This window comes from Carya illinoinensis, chromosome 6, assembly GCF_018687715.1.
Source record: "Carya illinoinensis cultivar Pawnee chromosome 6, C.illinoinensisPawnee_v1, whole genome shotgun sequence".
NCBI classification, from domain to species: Eukaryota; Viridiplantae; Streptophyta; class Magnoliopsida; order Fagales; family Juglandaceae; genus Carya; species Carya illinoinensis.
Window position 1 is genome coordinate 24,005,481 of NC_056757.1, and position 15,052 is coordinate 24,020,532.

The 15,052-nt window shown below is 33.7% G+C and overlaps 1 protein-coding gene across 2 annotated transcripts; it reads left to right on the forward strand.

The window, feature by feature from the left end:
* The first annotated feature begins 6,547 nt into the window (after window positions 1–6,547).
* On the forward strand, window positions 6,548–15,052 carry LOC122313435 (ribose-phosphate pyrophosphokinase 4). Of its 2 annotated transcripts, XR_006243390.1 has the most exons (8): window positions 6,548–7,042; window positions 7,239–7,554; window positions 7,852–7,947; window positions 8,515–8,583; window positions 9,788–9,916; window positions 10,077–10,112; window positions 10,681–10,780; window positions 14,451–14,520. XR_006243390.1 is itself a non-coding variant. In XM_043128432.1 (7 exons), the coding sequence occupies exons 1-7, from the start codon at window positions 6,663–6,665 to the stop codon at window positions 14,582–14,584; spliced, it is 1,224 nt and encodes a 407-aa protein (XP_042984366.1). In that variant the 5' UTR covers window positions 6,552–6,662; the 3' UTR covers window positions 14,585–15,052. The 2 variants fall into 2 exon arrangements, 1 of the variants encoding a protein (XP_042984366.1); XM_043128432.1 differs by lacking the exon at window positions 10,077–10,112 and having other exon boundaries at window positions 6,552–7,042; window positions 14,451–15,052.

The following is a 15,052-nucleotide window of genomic DNA, read 5'->3' on the forward strand; positions in this document are numbered from 1 at the left end:
TCGGAAATCAAAACAGATCTGCCGAAAACGAGATTAAAAACCGTAAAACGACTAAATAAATTAAACACAACATCAAATAAAATAAAAACCAATTTAAAACGCAATAATTTAAAATAAATAAACAAATATATTAATTAAATTAAAAACAACCCTTCAGTGAAAATACACGTAAAAGCGGGTCATCACATTTATGGTGGGATTTCAAAGAAGAAAAAATGAACTTTACTCCAAAATCTTAGAATTCAATTTGTCTACCTCGATGTGTTGAGGATCTTAGCATTAGACAACCTACAACTATAATATAGCACTCATATCCAAGCTTGCCTTCCACACCATAGTGCAAGACCTTAGGTAAAGCACCTCTCTAATAAATACCTCCATCACCTCATTGCCAATTCTCTTTCTAGGATGGGTTCCCTCCATCTCCCTAGAGAGCATAACCCTTCCTAGTGAAACCTAATCCCAAAAGTCTTTCTTTTCATATCTAAATCCTCCATCTTCTTCATCTCACTAAAGCACCTTCTTTCTCATAAAAATTTATGTAAACCTTCCCCTCTGCTGAAATCGATCACACCACAAGCACTCATCCCTCTCTTCCAACAACCAAACCTCTCTCCCATCTCATAACCTTTCATCAAAAAATAAAAATAAAAACTTTCTATATTACTGAACCATGTCATCCCAACCAAATCTTGAAAACCTCATTTCAAAAGCTGAAGCTTTAACTTGAAATGATTTAAATCTTAAACCCGAAGCTAAAGCAGCATCCTATTTATCTTACATGCTCTCATTGGAATAATAATTTCTTTGAAACCTCTAAACAAACGCTCTAAACAAACCTCTAAGCAATTTGGAGTCATGTTATTGGCCTATGATTGAGGATCTGAATATCAATATTTTTTTTCTTCACATTCCCATCGCAAAAAGAGAAAAATATGGCCTTGGCACAACGAACGTGGATCATTAAAGGCTTTCATATGCTCATATGCGAGTGGCCTCTAGGTTTGAGTATTTAAGAAGTAAACCTTACAATCTTTGTTTTCTAGATTTAGATACGTGACATTCCTCTTAAATTGATGACTATCTACTATGCTCAAAAAATAGGAAATGTATTGGAAAAACTTATTCAAGTGGAGCAAGTCTCTAGTCTAGGAATACCCATTAGAAGGTTTATGAGAGTTCAAGTTGAAATAAATGTTGAGAGACCAATGCCAGAAGTATTTTTCTCTGACATGCCCAAGAAGACCTGCAACTTGGGTATTTTTTAAGTATGAAAGACTTTTAGGTTTTCACTATTGGTGTGGATGCTTAGGTCATATTCAACAAGCTTGCCCTATTTTGCAAACTCATCAAGAAATGATTACTTTTTATCCATGGTTGAGAGTAGAGAACACTAACATTACGAGGCTTATCTCATTCAAAGATCAACAAACAATGTCAAGTTCTTAAAGATCTAATATGGTGGCATTAACAAGAAACTTTTCTAACCCTCCAATGAATACCATAGGACTGCAAGAAAACAAAGGTTTTTTCCATGCAATACAGACAAAGGAAAAGGAAAGTTATTTTCAAAAATCAAGAATCCTGAATTATCCCAAACCAATAGAAAACCCCTCTATCAAATGCCATTGGTAGCACTGTGGATGTTAATTAAGCAAAATATAGTTCAAGGATGCAATTTTTTCAAGAAAATTAGTTTTGCATGAATATAGATTACACATGAAATTTCTGTGGGACACTTGGAGACTTCTTAAGCCCACAAACAAATGGAAATTGGTCATTTAATAAAGGCAACGCATGTCACCCCTTCCCATTAGCTTGGGAAATTTCAAGCCACTCACAAAAGCTAACATTAATTCCCCACTCAGTTAGCATCCCAGCAAGAGGCTGAATGCCCTTTTGTTTTCAAAAGCCCTTTTTCCAAATATCGGCAAGATCCTTCTGAGGCAAATATCTACAAGAACATCATAGCCCAATTTGATAGAATCCTAAGCCTAGAAAACAACCCAACAAGAAAGCCCTCGTTTTCTTTTTTGGTTAGCCCATCAGGAAAGACTTACTTGGCAATCAGGCTTAACCTAAAAAAAAACTATCTTTGAAAAGCAAAACTCACCCAATGAAACAACAACCTTCGAAAACCAAAATCCACCCCCTTGGAACAAACCAAATGCAATCTCTACAAGAAAATCATTACCCTAATCTTTCAAAATCCCCTTAGGTTCTCACACAAAAATACTAACCTTATAAAGTCTTCCTGTCGGAGACACTTTTGTCAAAATGTGAATACAAATGGTGTTGTTAATAAACTAAGATTCAATTTGTTTGTAAATATTCCCCCTGCTAATAAATGGGGAGGTCTTTTGTTTATGTGGAGGCAAGGACAAAATGTTGAACCTATGTATCTTGATAGTAATAAAATAGCTCTTTGGGTGTATTTGGGTCCCTCTCATAATCCTTAGTTAATCAATCTTGTTTACTACCCTACGCGAAACAATCATAAATGGAAATTTTAAGATAACATGAACAATATTGTGAATGCTTACCCCGGTCCAACGCTAGGTATAGGAGACTTCAACTTTATACTAGAGCAATCTAAAAACTTTGGGGGAAAGCCTTTTGCAAACTCTTTCACACATAGTGGACTAAAAGCTTTTATGGATGAAAATAGATTGGTTGATGTAGTCTTTGGTCCAAAATCCACATGGCCTAATAATAAACAATGTTTGAAAAATATTAGAAAAATGCTTGATAAAGGAGTGGCTAATCATCTTTGTACTCTTCTCTTTCCAAATGCAACACTCCAATACCTTCCCATTTGTTTTTCAAACCGCTCTCCTATTATTCAAAAAGCTTAGAATACCTCGTTCCTTGGAAACCTTGACTTTATCATTTCTAAGAAACTAAAAGAGGTAAGAGAAAGCTTTAAAATCTTGGAACAAAAGCTATTTTGGTCATATTCAATCATCCATCAAGAATGTGACTCAATCTTTTTTCCTTATTCATTCCATGGATCTTAGCATTCATTCTATTCTCTGTGAAGGTGATCTAAAAGAAGATCTTAATGAGTTATTAAAAAGATAAGAACTACTTTGGCATAAAAAATCCGGACTTTAGTGGTTGACTACTACTAATTTAGATATAAAATTCTTTCATATGTCAACCACCATGAGAAGAAGGAGAAATTCTATTAAGAGTTTGAAAATCAGTCCCCACTCATTGGACATCTGACCGCATTGATATTCAGAACATATTTCTTGATCATTTCAAAGCTTAACTCTTCTAATCCCACCTTTTCTTCTGAGTTGGATGAGCTTTTCCTACAAAAAAAACTCGAAGTTGGATAATGATTTTCTTTGTGAGATTCCTATGAACGGGAAAATTATACCAAAAGATCATTTTTCACTAACTGTTGTTTTACTGTTATAGTTAGTACAATAGAAGCTATTTGTAGATCAAATGATTGAACTCTAATATTTGTTATAACCAGCTTTATAAAAAGTTAAAATCCAAATGAAAGTAAGGCCATAGAAATGTACACAGGCATCAAAGAAGCAAATGATTGAACTCTAATATTTGTTATAACCAGCTTTATAAAAAGTTAAAATCCAAATGAAAGTAAGGCCATAGAAATGTACACAGGCATCAAAGAAGCAAAAGATTAGTAAATAAAAAAAAAATCATTGTTGGAGGGGATTCACAAGTGGCAATTCAAGCAGTCAAGGTACCCAAAAAAAAAAAAAAAAATCAGATTAGACCATAGAACTAATTGCTAGGGATACAAGAATCCTATTGCAATTGTTTGAGAGTTGGAGTATTAGGAAAATACATCGAGATCACAATCGATGTGTGCAGTCCATTGTGTAATAGACAGCTTCCAATAGACTATATGAAAGCATTCCTCTCATTTCTATCCCTCCTTGCCCGTTAGATTTTCACAGTGAGAAAAATCCCCTTACTAGCCTATAATTATGTCAAATACTATAAGGATTGTGTAATTTACTTATGTATTATGAATGCTATTTGTTTAAAAGAAAAAATACCCCATCACCTCCACCTTCCTGCAATGTAAACCAAAGCAATGAAATTCCTGGGGATTGAAAAGCATTCTTAGAATGAAAGGCCCCATCAACAAAGGTATAAGCAAATCTATCTCTACAGCTCAAAATACAAAATTCTAGATTGAATGAAATCCCCTCCTACCTGGCTATAATCCCTCACCTGCACCCTACCACTACCCCCAATGTAGGAAAAATGGGAAGTGAATACATACTCCAAATGTCAAAGGTCTGTAGCTTGATTGGTATATCCTCTAGCATTCAAAATAAAAATCTAGAGTTTGAAACCACCCCAAATGTATTTAAAAAAATTTTAAAAAAAATACGTCCTCCAATGTCCAAAAAGATGGAATATCTCAAAGATTACAAACAATTTTAAACCCAAGACTGTCAAATAATCCTCCCAATCCCTCTCCATAGTATACAAGAAAGTGGTTGCCCATTTTGGCCCAAGATTGATACACTTTGTAGACCACCAATGGGCTCCCCACTACACAAAATTGACTAAATATGATTGGGAGGCTCTCACTTCTACATTGAAAAATTGGGTGGAACCCTGACTCACCTCTTCCTAAAGTGCTCGCTCATTTGGCCAAATACCATGGAAAGAAACTGGTCTCTAGACATAGCAATACTGACTGAAGAGCAAGAATCTTCGATTGAATCTGAGTCACCCATAAAATCAATTATGTACGGCAAGATCATACTTCAGGCCTGTTTGGGGTTGCGGTATGAATCTTAAAAAGTGTTTAAATATTTTTAAAAACTCTTTAATAAAAAAATTATATCGTTTGAGTATTACATATTAAAATATTTTTAATCTCAAATAATCTAAAAAGTACGTCTGAGGAAAAGTATTATTTTGATGCTTTTTCTCAAACGTATTTTTTCGTATAATGCGGAACGTAATTTAAATTTTAAAAAGACCATCAATAGACAAAAATATCCATACAAGTTTAAGACAATTATAACTTTCAAACTTTCAAGGATATAATCACAATTTTTAAAAATTCAAATAATTTTCATTTCTACCTCAAAAAGTTTTTTTTTTTAATTTGTTTCCAAACAAATATAACATGTTTGAAAGTGTTTTAAACACATCGTTACCAAACAGTAAATAACTTTTTAATAGTAGAACTTATTACTTAAATTATAAGCTATAAGTCTTAAAGTTATAAGTTATATTTTTCACTACAATCCCAAACATGCACTTCGTATAAACTACTTTATAATTTTGTATAATTTTGCTTATGAGAAAACTAAAAAGTGGGGCCATCTCCAATCTTAGGGCTGGTTTACCAAACTATTTTATCTTATATCATATATCTCATATAATTATTACAACTTTTTCAAATTCTTATACAAAATATAATAAATAATTTAATTTTTTTAAATCTCAAAATAATATATTATAATAATATTTTATTTTATTTTTAATAAAAAATTTCATCTCATCTCTAAACTTTATAACCAAATGATACCTTAATAATCACGTTGTCCTCGATGTCGCAAATTGGCTAAAAACGTGTTCGGTGTGCGAGAAAGTGATGGCCTTATAAATTGGTTGATTGGTTTGCAAATTGAAAACGTGATGATATTTTTGGATGTGCAAAATGTATTGTCTTTTCAGATGTCATAATATATATTGGAAAAAACAAATTTTACTTCTTCAAAATACAACCATTTTTAATTTGCATATCAGTTTCAATTTGACCTCTTTGATTAAGATGGAAGAAAAAGTGGTGACACTTCATTATCTCAAAGGACAAGGCGAAATGTGATAGAAGCGGCACTTTGGGTTTAAATAGATATACTACATAAATTCTCCAACTGTATAATCAAAATTAAATAGTCTAATTCTGGAAAGATATAAACATATCATTTAGGTTTTACAGTATTAAATGTCATCTATATAAATTTTTTAAAAATAAGTTGTGTATTAATATAGATAATTTTATTTGAAAATCTTTACACAATACGCTATCTAGGTCAGTAACATAAAATTAGATAATTGAATTTGATCCTAATTTGATGGTAGACAATGAAAGAAGATGTCAACCGGTTAGACCATGCGAACCACGTCAGTCCAATCCAACAAGGGTGATGTTATGTTGTCCTCCAAGTTTACTCCAAAGCATTTTAAATTATTTCTTAATAAATTATTTAGACAGTAAGATGAAATAAAATGATTTGAAGTTAAAAATTAAATAAAATATTATTTTTTTAATATTATTATTTTAAAATTTAAAAAAGTCAATTTTTTTATATTTTATATAAAAATTTATAAAAATTATAATAATAAAATAAGTTAATCGTATTTTTCAATTCAAACTCTCTAAATATTAATAAAATACGTACACAAATTTATTAATCGTAATTTTTTATTTATTTATTTATTTTTCTTAACATTGTCTACTTGATAGAAGTTGAAGCGCAACAAGACGCCGCCAAACGCGGCAAAGTTTTAACTTCAAAGACAGGGATATTTTCGGAATCAGGACACAAATAGTCATCATCACCTTCAGAAGCGGATACGCAACGGAACAATCAGCACAGTGTGGTTCATTGTCTCCCTTATAACATTTCCACCGCAGCATTGACTGCCATATGGCGGCCACTCGACTCCTTTCATCCCGGCCCTCTCTCCAAAACCCTAAACTCTCTCGCCCTACCCACCCGATCGATTTTCTTCCTCGATCCTCGGGACTCAAATTCTCGAAGAAGATTGTGAGCCACGGCAGTAGATGCGACATCACCAGCTTCGAATTCGACAAGCCCCGGAATTGGACCGATCCGCTTCATGTGATCGGACACTCTCCTTCTTCCCATTCGTCCTCTTCAGTGCCAATGGCTGCCGCTGCTGCCCGCAATCCCCCTGCGAGGGGTGTGAAGAAGGTCTGCCTATTTTACTGCGCCGAGACCAAGGCCCTGGCCGAGAGAGTCGCCGCCGAGTCAGATGCGATTGAGCTCCGTGGCATTACCTGGAGGTAAGGCTTTCGTTTCCATTTCGGAACAATTTTTTGGGGATCAATTTTGGTACTACATTATTGCTCCGCCTCGAAGATTTTAGCTTTCATGAGTCCCTCTTGTGGGACCGACCCACAACAAGACATTGAAGTGGCCTCTGGCTTTTTGTGTCTGACATGTTTTCTTTTTGTTTTCCTTTGGCAATTTATGGTTCAGAACATTTGACGATGGATTCCCCAACTTGTTCATACCTAATGCTCAAGGTATCCGTGGACAGCATGTCGCGTTTCTGGCCTCGTTCAGTTCTCCCGGAGTTATTTTTGAGCAGCTCTCTGTCGTCTATGCATTGCCGAAATTATTCATCTCGTCTTTCACCCTCGTCCTTCCTTTCTTCCCTACTGGAACTTCCGAGCGTATGGAGGACGAAGGAGATGTCGCAACAGCTTTCACTCTTGCTAGGATTTTGTCAAACATACCAATTTCGAGGGGAGGCCCTACCAGCCTTGTGACCTTCGATATCCATGCTTTGCAGGTTTCTACTTTATAGTTATAGATTTTAGTTTTTTTTTTTTTTTTTCTTGTCTGTAAGTAACTACTAGTCCAGTGGCTCTTGATCCCACGATCACGCTCTCTACGACGTTGTTATAAAGGGGGGAGGGGCCATTTTAGGTAGAGAATAGTTGTCAATGTTAATGCGTACGAAAATTATTTTCAGTGAATGAGTGATATGGTATTTGGGGTTCCTTTTTCTTTTTGTTCGGCTATTTTAGCTGCTTTATTTTTTCACATATGGCTGACCACCTGCTGTCTTTATACTATTGTACCATAGGAGAGGTTCTACTTTGGTGATAATATTCTTCCTTGCTTTGAGAGCGGGATACCTTTGCTTAAATATAGGCTCCAAGAGCTCCCTGATTCCGACAATGTAAGATTTTTTTTAGTCTCTTTTATTTTTGGGCTTGTATGAGATTAATAAATAGAGCTTCATATTAATGGGATTGATTTTTTCCCTGTTTACCGGGTTGTTATTTATAATGTCACTGAGATGGTGAAGGCTACACATGTATATAACCCAGAGACAACGGTTTCTAAGCTACCCACACAAACAATAAGATATTGGGCACATGGAAAATTTGATTATTTCTATGCTGGAAAGGTCCCCAGAATGTTGTTCTTTACTCTGATGGTTTCAACCCACTCCCAAACATTGATACTAATGGCCAAGCTATGTTACAAATGTTCCTCCTGTGATGTTCTTTTGCTGAAAAATACTGATTTGGACTTTTTTGCCTTTATTCTTTCACAATGGAATCCTCCTATCTCTCTCTCTCTCTCTCTAAAAGATTGGATCTAGAGTCAATCGTCTTAGGTGAATTTGTTCTGAAATTGCAATTCACTTGGAAATTGCGGAATCCTAGAGATAAGATGCTGATGAGTGTAATTAATTTGGAGTAATTTTGTGACAATGAATGCTGATTTCTTCATTTTTCAGATTGCCATTGCTTTTCCAGATGATGGTTCTTGGAAACGATTTCATAAGCAGCTGCACCATTTCCCAATGGTATTATATATATATACCTTTTTAATGTGGATGCTGTATTTCGCCTATAATTATGCGTAAGCATATATTAACTACTTCTGAATGCCCTTTTTATATATAAATTTGATGCTTTTTTTTTTTTTTTTTTCCAGTTAACCTGATATAGTGTGCCAATTTCCCAATGGTATTATATATATATACCTTTTTAATGTGGATGCTGTATTTCGCCTATAATTATGCGTAAGCATATATTAACTACTTCTGAATGCCCTTTTTATATATAAATTTGATGCTTTTTTTTTTTTTTTTTTCCAGTTAACCTGATATAGTGTGCCAAATAAATAAATAAGTTTTTTTTAACCACATGTAGGTTTTTCCGTTGTTTACTTATGTTTGTTTATGTCAAGTCTGAGGATCCGATAACTGCATTGGACACTCCAAATCCCCCAGTTTTGGATACAATGATTGACAAAAATCCATCTAGAATGAGACTATGTGAATGAATTATTTTTATGGGCTTCTCTTGCATGTGAGGCAGAAAAAAGAACTGTGGTCCCTTTTTTTTTAATCATTTTCCAGAGAAGAGCAGAGAAACAAATTTGGCCATTTTTTATTAATTTTTTTATTCTAGCAGCTATGGCTGCTTGAGGTTTGTGTTGAAAGCAATTATTTGTTTCCAAGACACCTTCTCTAATTGTATATAAAATGCATATGTAGAATGGATATGCCAATGGGCTATAGCTCAGTTTTTATCCTGCAGGGTCCCCTAGTGACATATAGTTAAGAGTTTGAGAGTCCATCCATGAAAAGGTAAATTGGTTATGTTCATAAAAGTTGAGTTTCTCTGAATTTCTAATGTGTATATAAAATTAAGAAAGAAAGTGATGGATATGATCCTGCCATTTGCCCATTTAGCTAGGAGTAAATGGAAATTCTCTATCCTCTTCCTTCATCCCAGCTTACCCAAGGGAATAATGTCTGTTAAATCTATTTGAATCCTTTATCATATGCATGTAATGGTTTTTGAGATCTTGCTTCAGGAGTAGATATAGAAACACGCACTTCAACTCCTTAATTTCTTTTACACACATGTTACCTATCAAAAAAAAAATTCTTTTACAGAAATGTTAATTTCTTTTACACAGATGCTTGCATCTGTTTTTCGGTTCTGACTACACAACTTTAATTGTGTTCTAGTTGCCTGCATCATACATTTGTTTTGCAGATTGTTTGTGCTAAAGTTCGGGAAGGAGACAAACGGATAGTTCGTATCAAGGAAGGAGATCCTGCGGGACGACATGTCGTGATTGTTGATGATTTAGTCCAATCAGGTGGTACTCTTGTTGAATGTCAGGTAAGCAATTCATGCACATGATTCCTTTTTTTTTTTTTTTTTGTCTGGTATTTCTCTTGTATTTCCATGGTTTGTAATGTCTCCATTTAGACCTGCACAATAGAAGTTAAACCAATTCAAATACTGATTGGGAATCTTATTATATCAATTTTTTGGTCAGGAGAAACAGCTGATGAATTGAATTGATCATTTGAAGGTATTTTAAGTACAAGAAGTGGGTTGAAAGGAATGTGAGATGAGGCACTGATATAGAGGCGAATAATTCTAATGAATAGTTATTTATTGATATTGCTAAAAAAACTAGATTTCGCTAAATGGCTGTGGATCTTTGGGGTAAGATTTACTTTAAAAAATCTTTGGGTTAAGGTCTTTACTGGTTTGAGATCAGCAACTTGGGGACTTGGATAAATAATGCTGTTTTGTGTGGCTGATCTCTGAAAAGGTAAATCTTTGAGGGGGTGATAACTTCTGATTTACTTGTATTGTCTCTAAAACTGCTTGAAGGTTGCTGCTGCTGAATTGTTTATTTGAAAAAAAGGGTAACTGATAAAAACTCATGGTTAGTATTTCTGCAAGTGTTCTTACCTGCTGCTTCATGTAGTATCTGTGTACATCAATTGAGACTAATGGGCTATAGCTGCCACCAGGACCAATTGGTATATGTGCTTGAATTGTTTTCTAGACCATTTATAACTTGCACTTTAACGTGGACAAATAAATGGTTGCCATGAATTTTAGAAATGCATAATTTTATCTTCTTTCAGAAAGTATTGGCTGCCCATGGAGCAACAAAAATTAGTGCTTATGTGACGCATGGGATATTTCCTAATAGGTCATGGGAACGCTTTGAACATGACAATGGAGGTACTGCATGCTCTGCTCTGTTACATTTTCACTTTTTTAGTGCTTATTTAGTGTTGGCAAAAGCAAAGGCTGAAGTGTTTCTCTTACAAATGCATGCTTTTTGATTGAAAAAGAAAATAAATTATTATTATTTTTTTTTTATAAGTAAAGAAAATAAATTATTATTTGAAGACCCAGAAAATGATGTAAATGAAAATTCATAATTATTTAGCTTATATTGAAGGTCATTTACATATCATGGTGCCACATGTTTCATATGTGATGTATATGCTTTGAATCGGACACAAAAGAGTGCTCTTTAATAATTTAAAAAATAAAATAAATATCAGTTGAAGACTTAGAAAATGGTGTAAACGAACATTCTTAACTATTTAGCTTATATTGAAGATCATTTGCATATCATTGTGCCACATGTTTTCCTATGTGATATATATGCTTTGCATCAGATATAATAGTCAAAGCTGACTTCCTAGATGGATTGATATTTTATTGCTTATGTTAGCATAGAAGTCAATACCTACAATTTATGAACTTTTGTTGCCAATCTTTATAGTATATTTTGATTCAATCATGGACTTTAATTTGATTATAGTTATCAAATATCTTAGATACACATATTTAGTAAAACCCAAGAGAGTTATATAAAATTCTATTCTTAAATTTTATGTAATTAGATTATTACTTGATTGTCATGTTGCATAATACTCTCATAAATTGAGTTAATAGGCTAAACATCTTACCATCGTACTTTTTAAAACTTTTTTTAATGTCTTTTATGGATTTTTTGTTCTTATTCATATTTTTTAAAAATGCGCACCTAAGAGTTTGCGCTTTGCACCTAGTCTCTAGACGCCATGTTTACTTAGCTGCACCTAGCGTTTTCACCAATATTGAGCTGTTCATATTACCAAAAAGTAACTGTAACACCTCCTTCCTGTAGGTAAGGAACGTTATGTACTTTTGTAACTATGCCCGGTAAAGAGACCCAACTTCATAAATATATCTAGTTTATTGGAAATAAGGTCCCAAAAACATAACATAAAAATACAATCTCATAGCAAGAAAATTTAAAACTGATTTTTAATGGGAAAAAAAAAACACTTATTAAATAAGGCCTCGTTGGTTACACCAATGAGATGAGAAATCTGCGAATAGTAGTGAGATAATTTGTGAATAGTAGTGAAATGGTTTGAGTTAAGATTTTTATGGGGTTTTGGGAAAGGAAAGAGAAAAAGTTGAATAAAAAAATTATAAATTTAAAAGCGGGTTAGAATATAATTTTTTAATATTATTTTTGTTTTGGGATTTGAAAATGTTGAATTGTTTTTTGTGTTTTGTTTGGAAGTTTGGGAAAGTTGTAATGATTAGGTAATGATTAGATGAAAAAGTTGAAAATTTAAAAATTTGAAATTGAAAATTTTGTATTTGAATGGTATTTAGATGTTGAGATGAGATGAGATGGTTTGGAAGGTTTGTGAAATCAAACCAAGCCTTAGGCTGCATTTGGGTACCGAGAGTACCTGAGGTACTCTCAACATTTCTTACTACTATTTATTACTTTATTGTTACTTTTCAGCTACTTTTACTACTATTCATTACTTTTCACCTATTTTTTATTACTATTCATTACTTTATTATTACTTTTCACCTACTTTTTACTACTATTCACAACTTTTCTCAACACCCAAACCCACCCTAGTCTGAAAATCGCTTGACAGTTGAACTATGCCTGGCTGTGAGCTCGTCAACACCATCTTCTTTACTTGGACATTGTAAAAACATAAAAACAAACAAACAAAATGAGTCAAATACTCAATAAGTAGTACATCATACAATAAACATAATAAACATAGGATTTTCTTAAATAGCGTGCTTACTCAATACTTATACTAACATAAACATGTAACATGTACTATGCATAACTCATTAAAGCTTTTATAGCAACCCCCGTGCACCGGTTTCACTGCTTGTGGCCATAAGGGAAACCGCTTAACTTATCATAACATACTTTGGTGGACCACGCTTAGGTCTGTGGCTCCTAAAATTGTAGCGGTTATCTAGGGTTAGGTATTGGTCTTCTTGAAGAACATCACATGGGATTGCTATTAAAGCTTTCCAGAGTCACGGCAGCCTCTGTTTTTTCAAGTTTTCAGGCCATATAGTCCTTTTAATGAGACCTGAAAAACCTAATAATAGGGCTGTACGAATTTAACTCCTTTTGTTTTGATAAAGGGGTTCTAAGAATCTTAATAGCTAGGGTAAATATGTTGTATTCTTTGTATCCATTTAGGAGTCATAAATGGGGCTGATTTCCAATTATCACGAATTTAACAGTCAAAATCAAATGGGCTTTGGCCAGAATTTTTTTTGTTTTATTTTTATCAGTGGCTTTGGCCAGAAAATACTTAGCCTATACATCCATATCTTGGCCTAAAGGGCCAAACCTACTCCATTTTTAATCTAGGTCCATAATTTCATATTCAATCCAATCTCCTCACTACTAGATCCTCAAATGATACATACGGGTTAATGGGCCCAATAAAATAATCTTCTTTTCAGCCTTAACAAAATTGGGCCCGTTGTCCAAACTTATAAAGCTTATAAATATGGATCTGGATGTTATAAACTTCCCCCTTTATAAAATTCTGTCCTCGGAATTTGCTAGCACCTCAATTGTACCTATGTGCATAATCATCCTTCATCTTATTTCCACATCTAATCGGAAATTGCTAGTACCTATATCTCTTGGTGTGTTAGTGCCATTGCTAGCATTCGGTGCTATTCTAAATTAAGAAGCAACCAAACAAGCAACAAAATAATTCTACTGAACTCTTGAGCAGGCCAGGACATATCCTAGGTAATCCCACCCCTGTGATTGTTTCTTCTTAAAAAAATTTCTTCTCTTTGAAAATAAAAATCGTTTCTCTTTCTTTAATCTAAACAAAAACATTGCTTCTCTTTTCAAAAAGTCTGTAGAATCTCTTGATCTAGGATCTAACACCAAATTGTAACACCCATTTCCCATAGGTTAGGAATGTTAGGTACTTTGTAACTGTGCTTGGTAAAGAGACCCAACTCCATAAAAATATCTAGTTTATCGAAAATAAGTTCCCAAAAACACCAAAATTCTCAAATTTCTAAAATTTCTCGTAACTTCATTCCCCAACATCACTAAAACCAAATACTTTTCTATTTTAAATTTTAAACATTTCATATAATCATTACTCAAACACAAAAATCAATACAACTTTACAAACTTCAAAACAAAAATAATATTAAAATATTATATTCAAACGACTTGTTAACTTGATCTATTTACTTTTACAAACTCCAAGACGATACTTATTTTAAAAAATATTTTTATTCAACTTTTTCTTTATCCTTTACCAAAACCTAATTTCAAACAAATTCTCAAGTACTCCAACATATTCTTGGAATCAAAACATGCCCTAGTCTCATAGCAAGAAAATTTAAAACCGATATTTTAATGAAAAAAACTGACATGGTTCCTTTTGTTTCCCTCCTTTTTCTTTTCATCCTAATCCGTTTAAATTCAAATGATCATATTTTATTTTACTCTTTCCTTTGAAATTGAGATGATAGAAATTACATCATCTCTAAAGAGTAATGGTATAATCCATTTGGTCTGTTATTCTCATGTTCTAAACAGGGAATCCTGAGAATGGGCTGACCTACTTCTGGATAACAGACTCATGTTCAAAGACAGTAACGGCGGTGAAGAACAAACCACCATTTGAAGTTCTTAGCCTTGCTGGTTCTATAGCTGGTGCACTTCAAATATAGGAGAGACTTGGGAGCATCAAGTCACCAGCCAAATCTTGGTCTTGTGGGTGAAAGTTAGTGCATTATTTTATTCAGTTTTTCCCCTCCCCATTGTCTTCGATCCTCCATCAAAGTGACTTTGGCGTTAACTTTCTTCAATTTTACCGACCAAAAAAATAAATAAATAAATAAAAATCAAGTGACTTTGGCGTCACCATCCCTAGAGGAGTTCAATTAAGTATGAGGCGGCAGTATTTAAGGCGTTTGGTTGGACAGATTTTACTGTTTGTAGAATAGATCTTTGTGATGTTTACTTTAACTTGTATGGGAGATCTGCCCAAGTTCTGCTTGGAATAAGAATTTAAGTGGAATCAATACATTGTAGAATAAATCTTTGTGATGTCTACTTCACTTGTATGGGAGATCTGCCCAAAGTTCTGTACGGAATAGGAATTTAAGTGGAACTAATACATTGTATTCCTGGCTTCA